The 23,807-nt window shown below is 44.1% G+C and overlaps 1 protein-coding gene across 1 annotated transcript in view; it reads right to left on the minus strand.

Annotated features, from left to right (window-relative positions):
• LOC147614904 (uncharacterized) overlaps positions 1–23,807 on the minus strand; it is a 57,724-nt gene that overhangs the window by 10,988 nt on the left and 22,929 nt on the right. The window contains exon 3 of the mRNA XM_086780230.1: positions 17,690–17,968. Coding sequence (XP_086636356.1) covers positions 17,690–17,968 — 279 coding nt within the window. The remainder of the gene's footprint in view (positions 1–17,689; positions 17,969–23,807) is intronic.

The raw sequence follows: 23,807 nt of genomic DNA on the forward strand, positions 1-23,807 counted from the left end.
ATGTTCTTCCTAGAAAACTCCCCTTCACGCACTTTTTTCCTCGGTGCCTCCCTAACCCGAGCCCTGGCTACTGCCTCTTTGATGTTGTCAAGAGAAGGATGGCAAAAAACTGCAGCTTTCAGACAATCACTCTTTGCCAACTCCACAACCACTTATTTGCCCCAACAAAACCCGACTGCTCCAACAACCGACTGCACACCCTCGCTCCTCAAGAACTTTTCCTCTTCACACATTTTTTCTTGCCGCCTTGGCAATCAGGGTCCTTCATTTCTGCAACCACCATACCCTCCTCCCGCAGAGCCCCACACACTGTAGCGATCATGTATATACGCTGCGATGGCCACGACCATCTCCATAGCAGAGCCGCCACTGTTTCTCGATCAGCTACATCATAAATACCAAACATGGCTATTGCCCATGCGCTGCCAACCATCTTCACATGTTTACTAAATATGGCCAACACCTACACAGTATAGGCGCCAAAGAATAACATCCAAAATCAGCCCACGATCGACCAGCCATCATCACATTTGGGGTTCCCATATATTTTCACGTGGAGGCATCATATATGGTAAGAGTGCACTATCAAATCCATGACTCCATACATGCTTTGTCCAATCATTATCCCAATATGGAGGCATTACCAAGAGCTCTTAAAGGAGCATGAAATCATCCTGTTCCAACATACATGCGTCAAAGCCCAAAGGCTGCCAACATCAAAGGCCTTCCGCAAGCTTTCCACACATTGGAGACCAACCTTCCTCAAGGCCATACGCATAGCTACAATGAAAAGAAACTTCAAACCTCAAGCACCTACTCCCAAAAAAAAACCATGCATGTACTAGCCTACTACAAAACCATCCACTCTGTACACCTGCCAGGGCATTCAGGGCAAAGCTTTTTTGCATGCCATGCATCCCATATGTACACAAGCCCAAAACACCTTTACAAAATTTTGCCTGACAACGTTAATAAAATCTCTCTCTCTCTCTCTCTCTCTCTCTCTCTCTCTCTCTCTCTCTCGGTTACCTCAGTTCCGCCGGATAGAAGAGAAGCGGGTGCTGTAAGCATTCCGATCAGGAGGGAGTGCAGGCCGTTTGTGCTTAGAGCACTGCGTCGTCTGTGCAACCAGCGGTCAAGTTGGAGGTAGCCGCCGCTGTGCTCTCGTCTACGCAACCAGTGGCGATCGAGTTGGAGGTAGCTGCCGTGCTCTCGTCTGTGCAACCAGCGTCCGTCCTCGACCCACTGGACAGCAGTCGAGTTGGAGGTGGCCGCCGTGCTCTCGTCGGTGCAACCAGTGGCGATCGAGTTGGAGGTAACCGCCGTGCTCTCGTCTGTGCAACCAGCGTCTGTCTCCTCGACCCACTGGACAGGTTCTTTGATAGATTGTGCTGGTTACCCCTCTCTCTCGCTCTCTTTGCAAGGGTAGATTCATTTTGTCTGCTGGAAGGTACAGTCGGGTAGAAGGTACAATAAGGTGCAGGAGGTACAGTAAGGTGCAGGGCTGCAGGCAAATAGGACTGTAGGAGGCGCCTGGGTTTGCAGGTAGTTGCAGAAAGCACAAAAGGGACTATACTTCCCTTTCTCTCTCTTCTGCATACTGTCGGGAAGAACTGCAGACGGCTGGAGGACTACTGGCAGGCTGCGCAGGTGCAAACAGTAAGGTGCAAGAGGTACAGTAAGGTGCGGCCTTTTCCCACCCACCCTTACTCTAAGGTGCATTGCCAGTTTTCAGTTTTGCGGCCTTTTCCCACCCACCCTTGCTCAGGCCCCCAAGGCAGCAACTAGTAGGGGAAAACATGTCTCAACCCCTAGAGGGGGAACAAGATGGTGAGACAACCTTTCACACCCCCACGAAGGCACCAAATGCCTACCGCAGAAGACTGAGGGAAGGAATCATGTCCCCTGGCTCACGAAGGATTACGCAGATGGCCCGACGAGATGAGGACCTTTATGAGGAGCTACATCTTCACATAAGGACAGAGATGAACACCATGCGACAGGAGCTTGAAAAGGAATGGACCGAGCAGATGCATGCCCAAAGGAAAGTGATATACGAAACGCTGAAGGAAGAGATATATGTCCAATTGAAGGGAGGAATGCAAGCCCAAGTACGGGTTGAGATGGAATTAGCCGAAGCCTTGATGCACACGGAAATGAAAAAAGAGATGCAGAAATGGAAGGATAACATGCTCCGAGAGATTGGCACAACAGTTGCATCGTACGAAGGCGCTTCGAAGACATGTATGGCTGACCGCGAAAAAGACATGATGTAACTTTTCTTTCCTAATCTTTTTCTACAAACATCCGTCTTATTGGGAGAAACACGTGACTCAGATTCCCAAAATGAGTAAACTAGTTCTTTCAATTCTTCAGTTATGGTATTGCCACGTTGATGCTTACAACATGTTTTGGCCTCGTACTCCTTGATGATGGCACATGATTCAAGTTGTTTCTCCAAAAGGATATGATTGATTGAATCTTCATGTCTTTGAAATCCTACAATTAGTGAAAGTGAGCTTTACAATCCAGTCAAGTGACTTGGTAACAATACAAAAATGTAGCATGTACCATCTTCTTCCATGAACATTGCAATCATAATACAAAAATTTACCTTCTTCCATCACTACTGGGAATGCACCTCTATTGTCCTCAACAATCAACCCTGTAATCTTGCCTCTAATGTCCACGTTTGGGAGGGAGAAATGAAATAACATGATATATTAACGTCTTCAGAAGGCCAAAATGACCTATGAGACCAAAAAGGTTACAACAATTGGTGGATCTGATATAATGTCTGTGTAAGAAAAGCTAAAAACAACTAAACAACTAATTGAAACTGGAACAACTATGAGAAAAAGTACGGTACTAGGAGCTCCTAATGGATAACATCTGGGACGAAAACTCCAACAACAAAGGAGGTAAGCATCATACACCTCACTATCCAAAGATGTCTCTCAGCGGGAGAGAGAGAGAGAGAGAGAGAGAGAGAGAGAGAGAGAGAGAGAAAGAAAGAAAGATTTTATTAACGTCTTCCAAAAGACCGAACTCGGTCTATGAGACAAATCGGAGTACCTGTATGGGGTATCCTCTGTCATCCCAACAAAATGAAAAAGTACTAAATAAAAAAGCTGAATCTGGGTGTGCAGGGGATGGAGCTCTACTACTAGGAGAATGCAAAGCTATATGCATGGAGTATACAATCATGATATGCAACCTAGCTAGCTCCATCCTGTACCATACTGGGGGTATAAAATGGTATACATCAGTGAAGGGGGTGTCCACAGCTTCCTGAAGAACATGCCTGGGTGTGCTCTGAAGCGAGCCAGTCGCTCCGCACCCTCTCTGTGAAACTGAGCTCTGATCTCTGTCATCTCTCTCTGGTATAGGCGTGGTGTCCGAAAGCCAGGTGTCCTCTGTCTCCTGCGGGCTCTAAGTGTCTCTGCTCTCTGGAGAGTAATTCCCTGCCATGTAGGGGCTGGGAGTGGGATGGATCTCTGAAAAAATGTAGTCATCTGTGTGTGTCGCCCCCCCTCTGGAGCTGTCTGAGCCTGTAATAATGTCTCTCTGTGGCGCTGTATGTCTAGAATGTATCTCCCCAGTATGTGCTGGTCTGCTGCCTCAAAGATCTGGCGTAGGGAATGTGGCTCTCTGAATAAAATGGGATATCTCTCTCTAATGGCTGTATATGCTCTGCATCTGCATACATAATGCTCCTCACTCTCCACCTCCTCTCTGCACAATCTGCATACACTCTCCTCTCGGGGGATCCGTGCTGCTCTGCCACTCTCAATCTCCAATCGGTGTGATGAAACTCTAAGCTGACCAATAGTCACTCGGGAGCCGTGTGGTAAAAAGCCCTCCATGTCTAGGCCTCTCTATAAATCCATCATCAGTGATACTCATGAAGTGATCTCTGTAGTATAGCATCTTCGGTGGAAGAGGCTGTGTAGGCGATATCCATGTCTCTCGTGTATAGAGCTGCCATAGATCCTGTCTCAATACTCTGTTCCTCTCACTATGAGAGAGACAGATATGTGGTGCATCCCTGTCATACTGGAATGGTGGTAGATGATCCATGTGTAGGCCATGCTGTGAGAACCAATGTGTGACCTGTGCATACCATGATCCTCTGTCTCCTGCCTCAGCCAACTGTCTAGATGGCTCAAAAGCTCTGTATGATAATCTGTCCTGTGGCATCTCTCTGAATCTGTCTAGCAGGCATAAAGTCTGAAATATGGCCTCTACCATCATAGGAGGCGCAGCAAACTCTGCTCGGATAATGTCATGAGGTACTAACGGTTTGCTGCGTATCATGCGTGCCATCATGAGGGCCTGTGGTCTCTCTATCTGTGTCCACCAATGGGTAGCAAGGCCTGGCGCCCATACTGCTGCTCCATACATCAATGCCGGTGTGACTAATGTGTCAAATAACCACCCCTTCGTCCGGGGCTCCTGAAAATGCGCCTGGTGGCACTGTCTCTCTAGCATAGCCAATGCTGCATATCCCCGTGTCAATCTAGCTCTGGCTGCTGAACCCATGGTGAAGCGTGTGGCTGCTACAGAGAAGGTAACCCCTAGGTACACGTATGATGTCACCACCTCCACCTGGCATCCTGCGAGAGTGAATGTCAGCTGACTCCTGCCCTGTCTCGATGTATGAAAGACCATAACCTTGGTTTTCCCAAGGTTCACAGTAAGACCCCTCTGTGTGTAGAAATCATCGAGTGCATGTAGATGCTGCTGTAGACCACCTGGAGACTCAGACACCAATACAATATCATCAACATAGAGCATAATATGTACTGAGGTACCTGCTAAATCAACTCCATCTCCGCCTCCCCGTGTAATGAAGTCAGCCACCTCATCAATGTATAACCCAAATAGCGTGGGGGAAAGTGGGCATCCTTGCTTCACACCAATGGTGCTAGCAATAGTCTCGGACATACCTCCTGGACATCTGACTCGCCCAAAAACCTGCTCATATAATGCATAGATGCCTCATGTCATATTTGCTGGAATGCCAAGAGACTGCAGGCGCTGAAAGAGCCTCTCTCGTGGTACTGTGTCAAATGCCTTGCGGAAATCCACAAAGCAGTAATAGAGCTTTCTCTTCCTCACTCTGGCCTGATCAATCATACATCTCAAAGTGAATACATGGTCAGTGGTAGAGAAAGCTCTCCTGAAGCCTGCCTGCCCTGATGAGTGTAAACCTGCTCGCTCAGCATATAAGCTAAGCTCTTGCTCCAGCACTGCACCATAGAGTTTGGCCAACCATAACCGTCCTGTAGTTGCTCGGATCGAGCATATCCCCTGTTTTGTGAATCGGCACAATGGTGTGCATTGTCCACTCCGCAGGCAAACCCTCTGCTAGTGCCCTATTAAACAGGTGTGCAAGAAAAGGAGCTAAAGAATCTACTGCATATATGAGATGCTCACCCTGCAGGCCCATATGGTCGGCGGCCCGTCCATGCTATAGGCGGCGGATAGCTTCCTGTACCATCGAGTGGGTAAAGAAGCTAGCTGTGGTAGGTCGAGGCTCCTGTGGCTGAGGTATAGGTGGCTGCTGTGGGGCATGGTATAGACCCTCTGCATATGTGCGCCATGTCTGTGGGTCTGCAATAGGTGTCGGGGTCCGGGGCTCTCTGAAGTGCAGCCATGAGACAGGGCTATCTCTACTCATGAAGAAATGAAAGATCTCTAGCTCCTGTATCTCTGCGAAGGCCCGTCTTTTGCGGCGAGTAAGTCTCCTCATCTCTCTCCTAGACTCCTGCTCTGTGATGGCTCCCAAGGCTCTCTGTATGCGGAGCCGTGAGTATAGGGCTCTGCACTCGTCATCATACCATCTGTTCTGGGGCATAGTCCCAGGTCTTGCAGGCTCTCCTGAGTGTACACGATGTGGGAAGCTCTGTAATGCAGCCGTGTGTAGGAGTGATGCCAGCTGGGCTGTAATGGTATCCATAGATGCCAGCGGATCCATGAGTAGGAGCCCATCCTCTACTCTGCCAGTGTATATGTCTGCCATGTCATGTGTGAAGTAGATGGTAGTGTGTGGCGTCGGTATGTGGGAGGCTGGTGATACTGGTGATCCGGCTAGTGAAAATGCCAAGTATGTATGATCTTCCCCAAATGGACGAGGTGTAATGGAGCATGAGGTGACAAGCTGTGATGCCTCCAAAGACTCCATAATGTAGTCTACCACCGTGCCTCCGGTCCGTGTATGACCCCCATGTGGGAAGCATGTCAGCCCTCCTGATCCCGGCCACTGTAGCATCCCGTTATAAATAACGAGATGATGCCTGGCTCCCAACTCCAGTAAGTGGTCCCCATAATGTCCTCTGTCTGGTCCAGTGTCCTCTGATGCCCGACTAGCCCCTATCTCCTCTGGATCCACAGGGTGGAGGATCTCCATGTCATCATAGTCATACACCTCACACTGTCTGCTCTGTGTGTGGGCATTGAAGTCACCCGTAAGAAATACTTCCCCTAGTGTAGAATAATGCATAATCTCCTCTGACAGACAAGTGTATGGCGAGGCTCCTGTCTCCTCCTCCTGTGGCATGTCCTCTGTAATGACATAGGAGGATCCTGATGGAGAAAAGTAACATAGAGCTATGTATATAACCCTGTCCTGTGAGAGCTGTAAGCTGATCCACATGTATCTGGCCTCTGGATCCTGTGCTACCACTCTCAGTCTCCCCTGTAGCTCCCGTCTGAATAGGACTGCTACCCCCCCCGACCCTCTCGAGGTACCCTGGCGTGTGGTCCTCCTGTATGCTGACTCCCACTGGAATCCCTCTACTCGAGGTAGCCCTCTCTCTGGGCTCTGATGTGTCTCTGTCAGAAGTATGATGTCTCTCCCCACCATAACATGCTCCAGTCGTCCACGCTGCACCCATAGTGAACCATTACGCTTCCATACTGCTATGTGTATCTCTGTCAGTGGCCTGGTTTATGTCCCATAGGCCCCAAACCGCTAATCCATGGGCCGGCCATCAATGATAACCCGACCATCTCGATAGAAGGCCTTCTTGCCTTCTCTCCTCGCGTGTAAGACTCGTGGCATGCAGAGAGAGAGAGAGAGAGAGAGAGAGAGGAAGAATGAGACAGGGCGTTCTGAGTGTGTGTGTCCACCAAAACATTTGTGTATATCAACAAATCAGCCCTTCCATCACTACTTCTTCCATCACTACTGAGAATGCACCTCTGTTGTCCTCAACAATCAGCCCTGTCTCCGCCGGTGTCGAGATGGGCCTCTCATCTTGTGGCGCCTGGACCGCCCCAGCTCTATAGCCCAATCAATCTGTGTACCTCTGGTGCGGCTATACTCTGGGGCTAGCTGCAATGCCTGCTGGCCTGACTGCTCAATCTCTGGTCGAAAGAAGTCTCTAATCTGCCTCTGTAGGTGTCTCTCCCTCTCTGATCCCCTCCCTCTCAAGAGACCCTCTCTATGTCTACGCAACTCCATAATCCAAGGCATCTCTAATCCTGGTATCTCATGACTCTAGAAAGTGGTCCGAAACCCTCTCTGAACAGGCAATGAAAACGGCATCGTATCTCATAATATACTGGACAGTGACATATGTAATGTAACTCTGTCTCTGGCTCCATCTGGCACAGCTGACAAATCCTGGCCTCAGCTAGTATTCCTCTGAATCTGCCAGTCTCAATCTCTAGCTGGTGTGAGGATGTGCGCATCTGACCGATAGCACACCGTACCCCATGAGAAAGACGAGTATCCATGTAGCTAGGTCTAATCACAAACCCAACCTGCGTGAGCTGGAGAAGATGATCTCTATAGAAAGCCATCTTCGTACCAAGCTCGTGTGTCGGCTGTATCCATGTCCTCCTAGTGTCCAGCTGAGTCAAGTCCTGCCTGATAAGTCTGGTAATCTCTGCCCGTGTGAGAGAGGGAGGGTGCATCCAGGGAGTACTGAAATGGAGGTAGCCTGTCCATACTAAAGCCATGCAGTTGGAACCAAGCTGTCCCTGTTGAGGGTTCTTTTTTAAATTGTATTAAAAACGTCTCGTAAAAAAAAAAACTCTTTTTCAAAAGGCACCTTGTTAAATAAATAGAAAGACAAATAGCATATGCTAGCAAGCAATGTCCATGGACATGCTATTTAGTAAATGTTAACATGCTTACACCCAAAAGAACCTTCACCACCAACACCCAAAAAAGTCTAGATCCCAAAGAGAAACCCTATCACACGAGACATGATTATTGATGGTGAAGATTCTACATCACTAAAGGTTACGAAACCATTGTTGGCTATCCAAGCCCCAAACCCATTAATTTCCTTAGAGCGACCCACTTTTCAAGTGTCAACTCCATTGCTCATCTATAAGGGTGAACCCATAAGCTCTATAAGCTAATGTCTCTGATTAAGAGAGAGAGAGAGAAGAGATTGGAGGAGATAGATGGAAATGGAGAGGAAAGGGAGGAGAGAAGGGAGAAGAGAGAGTCCCTCTCTCTTTCACTTGTCCACGCGCAGGCGACGTGGGGGGGAGGGGGGGAAGGGGGCTGCGCTGCAGCCGAGCGAAAAAAAATCGCCCCCCCCCCCCCCGAAAAAATCAAAATGGTAATAAGCTAAAAAGCTTATTTTTATTTATATTTTTTTTAAATAAGTTTTTTATTATTTCAAAAAAAAAGCTTTTGCATTTATTTCAAAAAAAGCTTGGAAAATAATGGAAACTGTTGGATTTGAGAAAAAAAATCTATGAAAAATCTTTGAAATTTTCTTCTTGAAAATTTTTGGCTTTTCAATTTCCGGAAAAACTTTGGCTTTCCGTTTTTCAGAAACCTTTTGGCTTTTCGAATTTCGGAAAAACTTTTCACCATCCGTATTCTGGAGACCTTTGATCTTTCACATTCCGATTTTTTTTGTCTTTCCATTTTCCCAAAACTTTTGGCTTTCCGTATTCCGGGAAAACCGTTGGAATTCTGAATTTTTTTTGACCGTTCGTATTCTGAATGCGTTCGGGGTAATTTAAAAATTTCAAAAAATTCCTGAAAATTAGTGAAAAATTAGACAAAAGTTATTTTAAATTTTGAAAAAATGTGGGGTTAGTGTTTGGCAAGTGGTGTGTCCATTCGGGCACCCATGACCATTCAAATTCCTTTAAAAATATATTTTTTGACAGAAAATTAAAAAATCCATTAAAATTAAAAACTTTCATTGGATTTGAGAATTGTCGGGCGGAATTGCAAATTTGGTGAACGATGGGATTCTCGAGAAAAATTAGAAATATTCTAGATATTATTTTTAGAAATCCTAAAAATTGATATTTTTTAAAATATCAATGATATTTTGGCAAAATTGATTGCTAAATCTTTTTTGAAAAAATATAGGTTTGAAATGCCATAAGATAGGTTTGGTGAAATTCAAAATTATCATATTTTGAGGCCCTAGAAAATTAGAAAAAATTAGAAAAAAAATCATGATAATTCTTTTTCTCGAGAATTTAATATTTTCGAGGGTTATTTAATGTTGAAGTACGTTTTCTCGTGCTGACATTAAATAGATGCGGGTTATTCGCATATTATTAATACGATTATACCTCGTATTAATGGATATTTATGTTTGGATTAATTCTAAACGATGTATTCATGATTTTTTACCATTGTTTAGCCATTTTTTTTGGACATGTTCCTTAATTTCTTTTGATGGCTATAATTTACGTTCAAAGCGTGTTTCACCTTTGACACTTTTCCATGATAATTTATTTTTTCACTTTTTTAAGTGTGATTTGTGCTTAATTTCTTAAGCCTCTATCATGGGTTAGTTGATCGGTTTGTTTTGGTGGATTTTTATTGGATGTTTTCCAAGTTTTATATAGACTCATCAAGTTCTACCTAGATCACTTGTGTCTAGGGGTTTTTTATTGAGTGTTACATACATGTGTTTGACTTTCTTACCTTGGAGTTTTATTTGAACAACACAATGTTCATATACTCCAGATTGATGAGTTGGCCACCAATTTTAATGCTTCTTTTGGCATGATTTATGTCCATTAGATGGTATGCATTGATTTTTATGATCAACTATGGTTTTTATGGATTCTAGGAGCTTCTATGCTTTTATCCATGGTTTTATAAGGATCTTTTGATCTTTTGAATAATTACATGTGCTTTGAAGGTAGCATTTGCCTTCATTTTTTGCACGTAATTTTGGAGTATATTTCTTATACTCTTGTATATATTCCAACTCGGATACCTAGTTGCTTATGTATCTAGGTGAGTTATTTTTCTACCCTAACTTTACTGTGTTTTGGGTAGTTATCATTAGAAAGGCGCCAATAATTCAAAATTCTTTTCTAATGATGTACTCGATAAGGGTTATTCCTTGATGTAGTCTCAAGTATATAGAGACAGGTTTAGTATGTGAAAGTCTGGATAAGGCCATCTTATTCCTTTTATACAGGATTTTATTTATATTTTCCTAGACGGCATACTAGGGAGTTTCAAATTGTTAAGGTATGTATGGGTGGTATCATGGTGGTATGGGACGCTAGTAATCCCTCACATATATTATCTTATGGGATAATTTGGGCTCAAGATTGTTGCTTTGCTTACATCACTTAGCATGTTGACCTCAACATTCAAAGACAATCTCATTTTCTAAATTCACTCTATAAGTTATATTGTGGGCATTCTCTAGATAAATTTCTTTTATCTATAGCCTGCATGTTTGATGAGGGTAATCTCGTCGGCATTTTCACTTGTTGAAATCTCTTTCTTTAGAGTTCAAACAAGTTTATCTTGTTGTGTTCGGATAAGGAAATTTGGATTCTTCCTTTGTTGGCATTTCTTTCTCTAGTTCCGTACTTTAGGTGATTTACACAATCAACCTGATAGGTTTACGGATGGACATATGTGACTCATCAAGACGTTGATGACTCTCTATGTTGATATGACTAACTTGAGACGTCGATTATTCCATATGCAGATGTGGGTATGTCGGGGCGCCGATGAATCCCTGGTTTTTGCTGTTATAATGCCATGCTTTCCTACTTTATTCCGAATGGTTTACAACGAGGAAGTTACTTTGAATGTGAATTGCTCTGATCATCCACAGTAGTCTGATGAGCAAACAGAGTGTATGAATCAGATTATAGTGTATATGCTTCGTGCATATGTCTCTAGAAAATCATCATATTGGAAAAAATATATTCCAATGATGGAATTTGCCTATAACAGTTCTAAATTTACGGCTATTATTTTTTAGTCTGTGCATACTTATGTATGGATATCAACTTAGGGCACCTATTGATGTCGGTCTTAAGGACATCGAGCTTGATGCATCAAGGGATTTCTTGCGTGATATGTAGGAAATGCTGACCGAAGCTCGGGATTCTATCAGGAGTGCTCATGATAGGGCACGGTTTTATACTGATAGGAGACGCTCATCTCGGTCTTTTGAACTAGGAGCGTTGGTTTATTTTAATGTTCTTAAAGATTCTCAGACTTTGTCAATGGGAAAATGCTCGAATTTATCTCCTAGATATTGTGGTCCATTTCGAGTTATACATCGGATTGGCACGGTTGCGTATGAACTAAAACTATCTCCAATTGTTAGAGTTCATCCAGTCTTTCATATCCATAGATTGAAAGGGAAACTGGGAGGTGAGGATAACATAGTTACTCCTCACAAGAACTCGTTGAAGTCGATGAATTATCCTATGTTCCACATGAACCTGATAAGGTACTTGAATTCAGGGAAAGGAAACTTTCTAGTTGACTAATCCCTGAGGTTAAAATTAGGTGGAAAGATAGGGAAATTGAGGATTCGACTTGGGAGTTGGTTGAGATTGTTCAGCGCAGTTCTCCTTATTTTCATTGCAAGAGTGCAATGTTTTGAGAGAGGGGAAGTATGTTATATGTACATTATGTGTGCTATGTTATATACACATTATGTGTGCATATACTAGGAGGCTAACCCACATTAGGCTTGTGAGCATGGGAGCATGGGAACAAGCTCTAGTGGAGCATGGGTTAGGACTAACCTTAAGGGTTAAGGTGAGGGTCAAGCATCCAAGGGTCACACATGGGAAATGGAGAGTCAAGAGTCACTTGAGGGCCCTCCTATATAATAGAGGTATGGGGCACACTCAAGAGGGCTTGGAGGTTTGGGCTCCATGAGGCCAAGGCTATGTTATGCTCTCTTGTGTAGAGGTTCATATCTACTCTTCTACCATTTCACACTTTAGCTACATGCTATTGGATTGGAGTTATACCTCTTGATGGTATGGGACATCAAGGTAGAGGTATGATGTATTTCATTATTATTCATGTGTGCATCCCTTGGGTGGTTGAGTTTATGCCTGATTTATGCATGTTTATGCATAACAATTATCTAGAGAGATCTTAGGGTTTTAACACTTTGGTTGTACAGCGGATGTCCTACCAAATGAGTGGGAGTGGTACCAGCCTGATGAAAAGCATGCCTTTCTTTAGTTATACTGTGCAGAATGCCACATATCTTGTCCTAGGACACATTCAGAGAGCCCCTACTCTTAGACCTCATTGGGAGGCTTATGGTATCACACCTGACATTCACAGGACTTTTTGGCAAAGGTTGTGGCATTCTTACAGGAAGACATAGATATCCTCCTTTATTTGGCTTTTTCTACTTGGTGATCTTGCCACCAACCAGCAGAGGTTGGTCGTTGGTGTTAGCCCAGCATGCCCAAGATGTGCAAGAGCTTCAGAGACAATCTACCATTCCTTATTGAAGTGAAAGGAAGCATGCCCAAGATGTGCAAGAGCTTCAAAGACAATCTACCATTGCTTATTGAAGTGAAAGGAAGCACATATGCGATAGCACATCTCTTTGGGAGGATGAGGAGGGATGCTTACATTTCTTTTGGTGCTATCATTTGGTTGACACAATTGGGTCCACACCTCAAGTATGAGGGGAACGACATTTCTTTTGGTGCTATCACTTGGTTGACACAATTGGGTCCACACCTCAAGTATGAGGGGAACAACAAGGATCTGGTCAGCTCGGCAGTCTTGTCTTCACGACGTGCCGGAGTCAAGATACGTCCCGGCTGCACAAAGGTTGGGCAGTGCATGGGCGAGTATTGCTAGCATTGGAAGGCTAGACACACTGAGGGCATTGAGGGTATTTTGATTTATGATACACAATGCATTTGCAAGATTTGGAGTGATATCATCCACACCCTCTTGGCCACTTTGGGCCAAAATCCGCCGATCTTCAAGGTCTACAAAGAGAAAGCACCACCAATTAATGAGAGTGGGATTATGGCATCTTTTCACTACCACTCAATGGGACCTTGTTGGCAGCACAAGGCACCTGATTAGTTGAGATTTCCCCTTTGGAAATCTCCCATTTGTATATTTTTTGATACTTCATAGAAGCCTCTTTTTCGGGAAAAATAAAATAAAATTTAAACACCACGTCTCTAAGACAACATTTTCTCTTCTTCTTTTTTGCTCTACAAGAGAGATTTCTATTAAGTAAAATAAAATCATATAAAGGGAGATCTCAAACCAAAAGGTAGCATGTGCCCTCTAATGGTTGAAATCTCAGAACATCATGTCTTAACCATGATGTTCAAGAAATTTCCCAATAATATAAGATCCAACTTTTTGCAATGTAAAAATTGACACAATCTTTTAACCTGGCCAATGCAAGCTTTAGGTAAACACAAACATCACATACACATATATAAGCATGTGTGCGTAAATCCACTTTGTGTGTGCGCGTCAGTGTGCGTGCCTGTACATGTGCACACGTGTGTGTGTGGACACCTCTGTGCATGTGTGCATGTGTGCATACACGCCGTGTCTTGCATGTACATGTATGTGTGTATGTACATGTATATGCACATGTATGTGTGAGAGGGTATTTGTCGAATGCATGCTACTCGGATTGATCCTTTTACACGTAGAATGTGGGTGGATTAATCTTTGCAGCTCTCTAATCATGCTCGTATATGGCTGAGTTTGTACTTTGACATGCCAATAGATGATTTACAACTATCAATTCAGAGATTACTATTGATTAACAACAATTATTTGACACATCAGCATTTCAGAGACGTGGTTGCCGATGTTGTCCTTCTTTGAAGGTTGCAATTTATGAAGATATGGATATTGATTGGTACCATTTTGCATCTTGAATGCAAGGGGTGATTGCAGAGTATGGCTAATGGTATATGCGTAAGGAGAGAGAGAGAATTCACTAGCTGAAAAATCAACTGCAAACTCTTGAAAAAACTAGCCATGTTCATCCCTTGTTTCCTCAGGAAGAGGACCAGATATGATATGCCAAGCATCAACTTGAATTGAATAATTATAGAAAGTGGCAAAAGTGGCCAGTCAAATCCACACATAAGCCTATGTTGGACAAGAGCTGCTCATCTAAAGCCTTCTTTAAAAGCTTCCATGTAACCAAACAAAAACAATACATCTCACAAGTGCAAAAGGACAATTACGAGTAGATGCAAAATTTCCTGCAACCTGAGCAGGAATGTGTAACTCACTTTCAACAAGCTTTTGCATCGCCTCCAGCTAAACCCCCCACTATGACACATGCTCGGATAGAATTGCTTCAGAATGTCATAGAAATAATGGATGTGTAGGAAGCCATTGAACTAGAAAGCCTATTTTTGTCTATGGAGATACACAATGCAGTCAAGGCTTTAGGCAAATGGAAACCTCCTGGATGGGATGGGTGGATTGTCGAATTCTTTTTGCAATTATGGGATCTTCTTGAGAATCCATTATTACTTATGATCAATCAATCATGACAATATGGTATAATGCCATTATCCTAGAAAGAAGGACTAGTCACATTAGTGCCGAAGAAGCAGCTCTGTCACAATCTTTTGGATTGGCATCCGTATGCATGTTATTGATAAGATCATCACTAAGATGATAACTTCGAGAGTCAAAAAGATATTGCACAGAAAATTGCATCAAGCCCAATATGGCTTTGTTCCTAGAAGACAGATCATAGATAACATTTGTAATGCTTATCGGGGCATTGAGTAAGCCAAATACTCACAACAAGATGTACTGATTTTGCAAATAGATGTTGCAAAGGCTTTCGATCAGTTCAATGGGATTTCATAGCTACAGGTAGGTACCACTCCTTTTCTTTTCTTGAAAGATCCCTGTCCCCACTACGCGCAACGACTTCAGGGGTGCTAGCAGCAGAAGTAGCACTTCTTGCGTGGGGCAGGGTCCCTCACTTGGGGCCTCGCCTATGGATATCCGAACAAGAGACTAATCCCTCGGTTCTTCCAAAACCGAACCCGAAAAAACTTCCCTCACCCGGAAAGCACGGGCGATTCCTCCAGGATATTTTTACTCTAACGTAGTCAAGAGCCTTAACTAACTGAACTGAACTGATCGAACCCGTAAGTATCATAGTCAGATCAAGGAAAAGATTTGCACTTGGATCAAAGAGACCAACGCTTTTTTCCTCATTGAGAGACACAGCCGTTGATTCTTTTCCATAGAATAATTTTTTATCCGGGATTTACTTCATCTATCATACCATAACAGAAATTGAGTCTTGGATATTGGGTAAATTACTCAAGCAGGGTTGCCTTTGCGTGCATTACTATATGCAATTGCCAGTCACCCTTTGCTTCTATATATGGACAGACTCACATATCAAGGACTTTTGCATAGTTTGCAATTGTCAAATGGTCGTAATTTAGTAGCGCAGCTTATACTCATGATTCCTTTTTCTTCCCCCCAAATGCTTCGCAAGATTTGCAAACCCTATGAGGGCTCTCCAATTGTTTGGGAAAGCTACAGGATTGTTCATCAATTTTCGCAAATCCAAACTATTACCACTTAGAGCATCGGATCGACACAATATACTATGGCCTCGACAGTTTTTTTCACCAACACATACTGTTAAACATCTCGGTTACCCATTGGGTTGGAATGTATATGTTAGTGATACCACAAATTGGGTCTTTCAAAAGATGAAAATTTTTTTGCCTACCTGACCTTTACATGTGTGACTAATAAGGATAGTACAATCCATCTTGATGGCTTATGTACAGTTTCTCTTGCCTCTTGGAATGATATCACTACTTTCCTGTCTCACACCATGGATGTCCTATGAAAAACCAGACATCAAAAAAATGCTCTTAGGCTCTTGGATGTGAATGGATTTGTTAACAAAGATGCATGAAGGGCTGAATATTCTTAATATTCATTATCATGTTTTGGCAAGAAAAGCAAATCTATTGTCCACCTTTTTTTTGCCCGAAGTAGCCTTGGATAGTGATGATTGTAGCTATGCATACTGCACTTGAAACAGATTCTCTTGGCAGGTGGCAATGTATAGATTGGGATTTCCTTCTTGGAAACTTGGAAAAGAAGATACCAGAGTGTCCTTTCACTACTAGACTGATAGTTGATTGGAAGAATGTCCTCCACTACTGGGATTGGTCTGGAAGACCTTTAGAGGGTAACTCACTCAGATTGGAGAGCATTCACTAGAGCAGAGTTTTTCTTGAATCTTAAGCAATTCAAGAGACAAGGAAAGCCTATTTTCTTTCCACTAAAAACATGTGTCTAATCCAGGATGTCGTCTCTCCAGATGATAGAATACTTACATTCTCCCAGGGGCAGAGGATATGGAATTCGGGCATGCATTACAGGCATGTCTAGCAGAAAATTAGAGCACCTGTCGAGAGAACATATTGTTAGATTGGATGTTGTAGAGAGATGAGCCTGGTTTTCACAAAGAGCCTATGTCACAGCTCAAGCTGCCTAAATATGCAGATTGATTATTCCCAAGCCATGGATTGTTGCTCATTCAAACAGGCTGTGGAATATGGATAAGACAGCCAAGTGGTGGAAACAAAATCTCCAAAAGATTTGGAACAATAAATTGCCATCAAAGCAGACAGTTTTTCTTTGGTGATGCCTAGTTGAAGTGCTAGCTGTTGGTGAAATTCTAGCCAAAAGAAGGATAGCATCTGCCTCTTGCTCTCTAGATGCTCACATCGCAATGAGTCCATGTCTCATTTACTATGGGCTTGTTTGCATACCTCTGTTTCTTTGGTTGCCTTATTTCCAGAACGTCGCTTCTCCAAGCATTTCTGGTCTTTGGGAGATATCACCGAAGATTGGCTGATTATACACTTTTGGGCACTTTGGACTCTCTGGATTGGACGCAACACGTGATCTTTCACTGCACATAGATTGACAAGTACTCCTATTTTCGCCAATCTTTGTGCCAATCTCTTTATGATTGCCATAGACTACAAGAGATGGACCAGCTGCAGTTTGACTTGATTTTCCACTGTTTCTGATCTTAAAGAAGTTTTCCTCACTTTTGAGGGCTGCTTTCCTTGTATAGTGAAGTAATAGAACAGTCCCCCACCCTCCCACCCTCCCACCCTCCTCCCCCCCCCACCCTATATTTTTTTTTTTTTTTTTAACGCTGATTGTGTAGGTGGGTGCATGCAACTATACATGTTTTCAATTGCATACGCTTACGGTTAAGACTGATTAGTGCACCTTCATGTAGTTCAATTATCAGTCTCGATTCAGGTGGTAAAATTCCATTATACATCTAAAACTACAGATGACACGCAAGCATATGTGAATGCATTTCAATCTCCATAAATGTACATGACAATTTAAGTTGAAAAAACTTCAAAATATTGTGTTTGTTAGTTATCAAATTACCTCAGGTGATGCCTTCTCGGTGATGGCATACTTCGTTGCAAATTTCATGACCACTTCTCTTGCAGCTGCCTCAGAACCCATGAATTGCATCAGGTTTGGCTCATCCAGAATGTATTCTAGATAAGGAAAGTTCAGAAATATTAACCCATCATCTTGATCTGAAGGAATAATGGCGCCTGATTTGCCCATTGCTTTCTGAAGAAGCTTCAAGTAGATGTACAAATCCAGTTCTCTGTAGCTTTCCCCCTCTACTCCAACAAATTTGCTGAAGAGCCTTACCTGTTACAGCTGATATAAATCAATGAAACTTGAGCATACTTAAAACATAGCATGTGTATGCATGGATGTGCAGACGTATGGCTGCATGGGCCTAACATGTGGCTCCGAAAATTCATAAACATACATCCAGTGTTGGCTTCTCCCTGATTTCCTTGGGGGATGACTGGTTTTCTCTATCTTGGCAAACACCACCTTTCCTTAACATAGTCAATATGGACACATGTTTAAGGTCTTGCCATCTTATGGATGAAGCCTTTTTTTATTTTAGATGGTCACATCAGCTACATCTAGAAGAGACCCTAGACAGCCCTTGGGCACAGCACGGAATCAATGCATCTGAGACTGATCTGTGGTCCCTGGAGGAGTTAAAAGCAGAGTAACGTATCACACCTTTTAAGACTTGGGAAGGGGTCGGAGCAGGATCTAAAAGATGCACATGCATAAAAGGGGTGACTTTTCTTGTAGAAAACTCAACCCAGAAGTCTTTGAATCGGCAACATGTTAAGGCGAGTATTAAGAGTGGTAACTTTGGTCACAACAATATAGCTTGCCAATCTCGAATGAGAGCAGTCAAATATGGAGAGCCTAGAATACAACCGTGAAAATGCCCAAAAATATATCACCACAATTGATGATCCAATGTTCATATGCATCTGTTTGCTTGTTAGTGCACAGAGCTCCCTGAAAGAGTGCACAGAGCGGAAGCAAATAAACACTAGAGTGTGCTGAGTAGAGAGTGCAAGAGAGAGAGAGAGATGGAGAAACTATGCTGAATATACTGAAGTGATACAGTCCCACGCAAGAGACAGAAATAGTCTCATAAGTAAGGGAGCAAAAGAAAGACTAGGCAAGATGGAAAAGTGAGAGGCCATCCCACCTATTTATAGGTAGGAAGGGCTGGCCGACTGGACATGCTACTACTGGCCGACTGGACATGATAGACTGGAAAAATACATCTAGGCTGGGGAAAAATCCCAGAAAAATATATAAATAAGGGGTGGCCAACCCACAACCAAGGGCCATGAAAAAGGGGCCAAAAGGGACACCAAACATTGGCAAAAACTGGGGATGAATGTGCTAACACCCCCTCTCAACACCAGATGCTGAACATACTCCGAGAAGCCTTAGATGAGGAGCCAAGGAAGCCTTAGAAACCGGCTTGGTGAACAAATCTGCAGCATTCTCCTTTGAAGGAAAATACTCCAAACACAAATCTCAAGCAAGAACCCGTTCACGAACATAGTGATACTGTATTTCAATGTGTTTTGTACGAGCATGAAACATAGGGTTCTTGGCGATGGCGATGCAACTCTGATTGTCACACCAAAGAAGAGTAGATCTGGTAGGAGGACAGCCAAGCTCCTCCAATAATCTCCGCAACCAAATCGCCTCACATGCAGCATAACAAACTGCATGATACTCCGCCTCTGTAGAGGAAAGCGCCACAGTAGGCTCCTTTTTACTGCTCCATGAAATGGCTCCAGACCCAAGTGAAAAAACACAACCAGTGGTCGAACGCTGAGTATCTGGATCTCCAGCCCAATCTGAATCAGACCATCCAAGAAGAGTGCATCCTTGGCCATAGAAGATGCCAAAGTCCAAAGTGCCACGCAAGTACCGAAGAACTCTGAGAGCACGCTGCCAATACTGCTGACGGGGTTTGGATGAGAAAGAACTCAATAAGCTGACTGCGAAACATACGTCCAATCGAGAGTAGGTCAACCAAACCAAACAACCGACGAGAACCCGATACTGCCCTGATCAATCCCTGGAGAAGCATCAAGTAGAGAAAGCTTCTCACTAGTATCCATAGGAGAAGATACTGGTTTGCATCCAGTCATCTGAAATCTGTCAAGAATCTCCCGTGTGTACTTCTGCTAAGAGAAGAAAATGCCCTTCGGGGTCTGCCAAATCTCAAAGCCAAGAAAATAATGCAGAAGGCCAAGATCCGTCATCTCGAACTCTGTCTCCAAAGCATCCATGACTGAACGGATCCGCACCGAATAAGAACCTGTAAAGATGAGGTCATCAACATAGACCACAATGATAACAATCAACCCCCTCTCAAGGAGGATATAAAGGTTCGAAACTGCATGAGAACGGCGCAGGCCCAGCTCTAAAAGAACTCATCAATCCGCTAGTACCAAGCCCGCGGAGTGTGCTTCAGACCATATAAAGATTTCTTCAGCCGGTACACCTGATCCAATTTGCTTGGAACAACAAATCTCGGCGGTTGATCAACATAAACTTCCTGTGTAAGCTCTCCATTCAGGAAAGCCGACTTGACGTCTATCTGGAATACGAGCCATCTATGATGTCCTGCAAGAGCAAGAACGGTGCGAATGGTAGTCATCCGGGCCGTTGGAGCGAAAGTCTCATGGAAGTCGACTCCAGGGCGCTGAGCATAATCCTTGGCAACCAACCTCGCCTTGTGCTTGTCCAAGCTACCATCAGCTCGGAACTTCGATTTGAAGATCTAGCACACACCAATCACCTTACGCTGCAGTGGCCTAGGCACCAAAATCCAAGTGCTATTCCATTCAATAGCATCCAGCTCTGCCTACATAGCACGACGCCAAGGCTCATGTGAAAGTCTCGTCCACAGAAGTGGGATCAGAAGAACCATGAATGATAGAGGACATAAGAGCATAGTAAACAAACATGTTGCCCTCATGAATTTGTTTCCCTGTAACTCTGGAAGATCGCCTGAGAGAACCAGGCGGAGTAGAAGGAAGCTCACGTAACCCAAAATCACGAACTGTCTGATAGTACCATCCAAGCACAGATTTGCTCAAACTCGCTGGAGGAGGAGCAAAGTCATCAGCATCTGACTGAGAATCCACAACTGGAGATTTAACAGAAGCAGAGGGAGGAGGAGGAGGAGGAGGAGGAGGCGGAGGCAGAGGAAGAAGCTCACCACCCCCCTGTGAAGATGTAGGAGTCTCGTCGAACACCACATCACGGCTCACAACTACTTTGCCGGCCTGAGGATCATAAAGACGATATGCCTTGGACACAGTGTTGTATCCGAGAAAAGTCATGCGCTGAGACTTTGAGTCCAACTTGGAGCGATGCTCCTTTGGCACATGAACATACGAACAACCAAATATCCGGAAATAAACAACAGAGGGCTTCTCACCATGGAAAGCCTCATATGGAGTTTTATCTGGAAGAGCAGGAGACCTGTTCTGAATATAGATAGCAGTAGACACCGCCTCAGCCCAGAAACATCGAGGTAATGAAGAATGCTCAAGCATAGCACGGGCCATCTACATAATGGTCCTATTCTTCCTCTCTGCAACTCCATTCTGTGATGGAGTATGTGCTGTAGTAAGCTGTCTCCGAATGCCATGGGTCCTGCAATATTGCTGAAACTCCTGGGATGTAAACTCACCCCCTCTGTTGGTCCCGAGAGCCTTGACCGAGGAACCGGTCTCTTTTTCCACCTCAACTCTCCAATCACAAAAGTGCTGAAAAGACCCAAGTATATCTAGAGAAGTCATCCACCATCACAAGCATGTACAACGTCTTACTCAAAGACGCAATACTCATAGGACCGCATAAGTCTGCATGAACAAGAGCAAGTGATGTCGAAGATCTATGTGTCGCCTCCTTCGGAAAGGCAGCTCGGTGTCGCTTCCCTTGTAAACAAGAGGAACAAGCAGAAGATGGAGCCTTGATGGTCGGTAAACCCTCAACCAACCCATCCTTCGAAGCTCGCTATAGAAGCTGATAGCTCAAATGGCCAAACCGAGCATGCCAAAGAGCAGAACAAGAACCAGAAGAAAGAAGAGCGGTCAACTTGTACTCCCTAAGCCACGATGCTACCAGTCTCCTTTTCATGAATGGTAATCTCATAACGAGAGAAGATCACCTCCACACCCTGAGCTGTAAGAGCACTCACTGATGAAAGGTTAAATGCCAAATCTGGAATGTACAGAACATCAGAGAAGTACCTCTTGTCCTCGGAAGAGCGGAGCTGGGGATGGTGCCATGTCCATGCACTGGCACAGAAGAAGAATCACCCAAAGTGATCTCGCCTGACCTGGCAGTGAAGTCCTCGAACCAATCTAGATGGGGTGTCATGTGAGCAGTAGTACCGCTATCCACAATCCACGACTGCGAGACTGAGAAATCACAAGAGCAAGTATACGACGAGTACCTGCTTATAGAAGAATACCATCATCCTTCTTGGTCTGAGACACCGCTGTAGAGGAAGAGTTCCTTGCTTCTTCATCCCGCTTCTTCTTGTGACATTGGGGCATTTTATGACCCTTCTTGCCACAATAATGACACTCAATGTCCTTGTTTTTAGAAGATTTGATTTTGTCTTTATCCTTGGAGTTCTTGTAAGAACCCCCTTTCCCTCTCTTCTATTGATTCTTCCCTTTATCTCGTGCAGCCAAAGCTCCATTAGAACCACCAGAGGTGCCAGTCCACTCCTCAAAGCGAGACTCAATCTGCATAATGGAGGGGAGAACTTCCTCCCAAGTAACTAGAACAGGACAAGGAGAAGAAACAAGAGACTGAAAATAAGCATCAAACCTCTCTGGAAGCTTGGAGAGAAGCCGAACAACCATATCCTCTGTAGAGATATCCATGCCACAAACAACAAGCTTGTCCCAAAGATCTTTCATCTTCGAGATGAAAGAAGATAAAGATGGTAAGGCAAAAACTGATAAGTTCATAAGCTGCTTTTCCAACGCCAAAATCCGACCCGGAGACTTAATCTCGTAGAGATCTCCAAATGCTTTCCAAACTTCATGTGCAGCATCTGCTGTACGCACATGAGAGAGAACAGAATCCTGACAGTTCAACATCAGAAAGGAGAAAACACAACGATCATTCGACGGATAAATATCAATATGTGCTTGAGTCACACCACCAGAAGCAAGGGTGGGAGGGGTGGCATTGGCAGGTGTAACAAGCCAATCCTAGAGATCCATGCCACGCAAGTCTGATTTCACCTTCACCTTCCACAAAGTGTAGTTGGAACCATCCAACTTTGCAAACTCACAGAACATATGAAGTGTAGTTGGGGCAGCCATCACAAAAGCTTGGGCTCAATCTCAGAAATATGCACAATCTCGGAAGGAGTGTCCACCACAGGTACCAAGGTTGCCACCAAAGCCCGAACCACCACAATACCCCCTCTACAAAAGGGAATGTCCACTGGAGAGGAAAACGCAGCCAAAGAGGGGCTGTTGTCCTGAAAAAACAGGCCGCCTAGTTCCAAACTCCAAGTAGAAGAAAAACACTGATGAGAAATTACCTCACGCTCTAAGCAATGAAGCCAAAGTGAAGGGAAAGCAATCAGCAGCAGCTGTCCAGAAAACACAGCATCCACAGGGCTGCAAATCTGAGAACAACGCAGAGGTGAAGGGGCTGTAGATAGGGCTGAATCTGGGGCAGCAGAGGGAATCGTTGAACCGGGAGCGATGATACCATGAAAGTGCACAAAGCGGAAACAAATAAGCACTAGAGTGTGCAAGAGAGAGAGAGATATGGAGCAACTATGCCGAATATACTGAAGTGATACAATCCCAAGCAAGAGACAGAAATAGTCTCATAAGTGAGGGAGCAAAAGAAAGACGTGTAGAGGCCAGCCCACCTATTTATAGGTAGGAAGGGCTGGCTGACTGGACATGCTACTACTGGCCAACTGGACATGATAAAGCTGGCCAACTGGGAAAATACATCAGGCTGGGAAAAATCCTAGAAAAATATATAAATAAGGGGTGGCCAGCCCACAAGCAAGGGCCATGAAAAAGGGACCAAAAGAGACACCAAACATGGGCAGAAACTAGGGATGAATGTGCTAACACTCCCAGCGTGCATG

This window comes from Cibotium barometz, chromosome 41 (assembly GCF_041138505.1).
Source record: "Cibotium barometz isolate CiBa-2024 chromosome 41, ASM4113850v1, whole genome shotgun sequence".
Taxonomy (NCBI): Eukaryota; Viridiplantae; Streptophyta; class Polypodiopsida; order Cyatheales; family Cibotiaceae; genus Cibotium; species Cibotium barometz.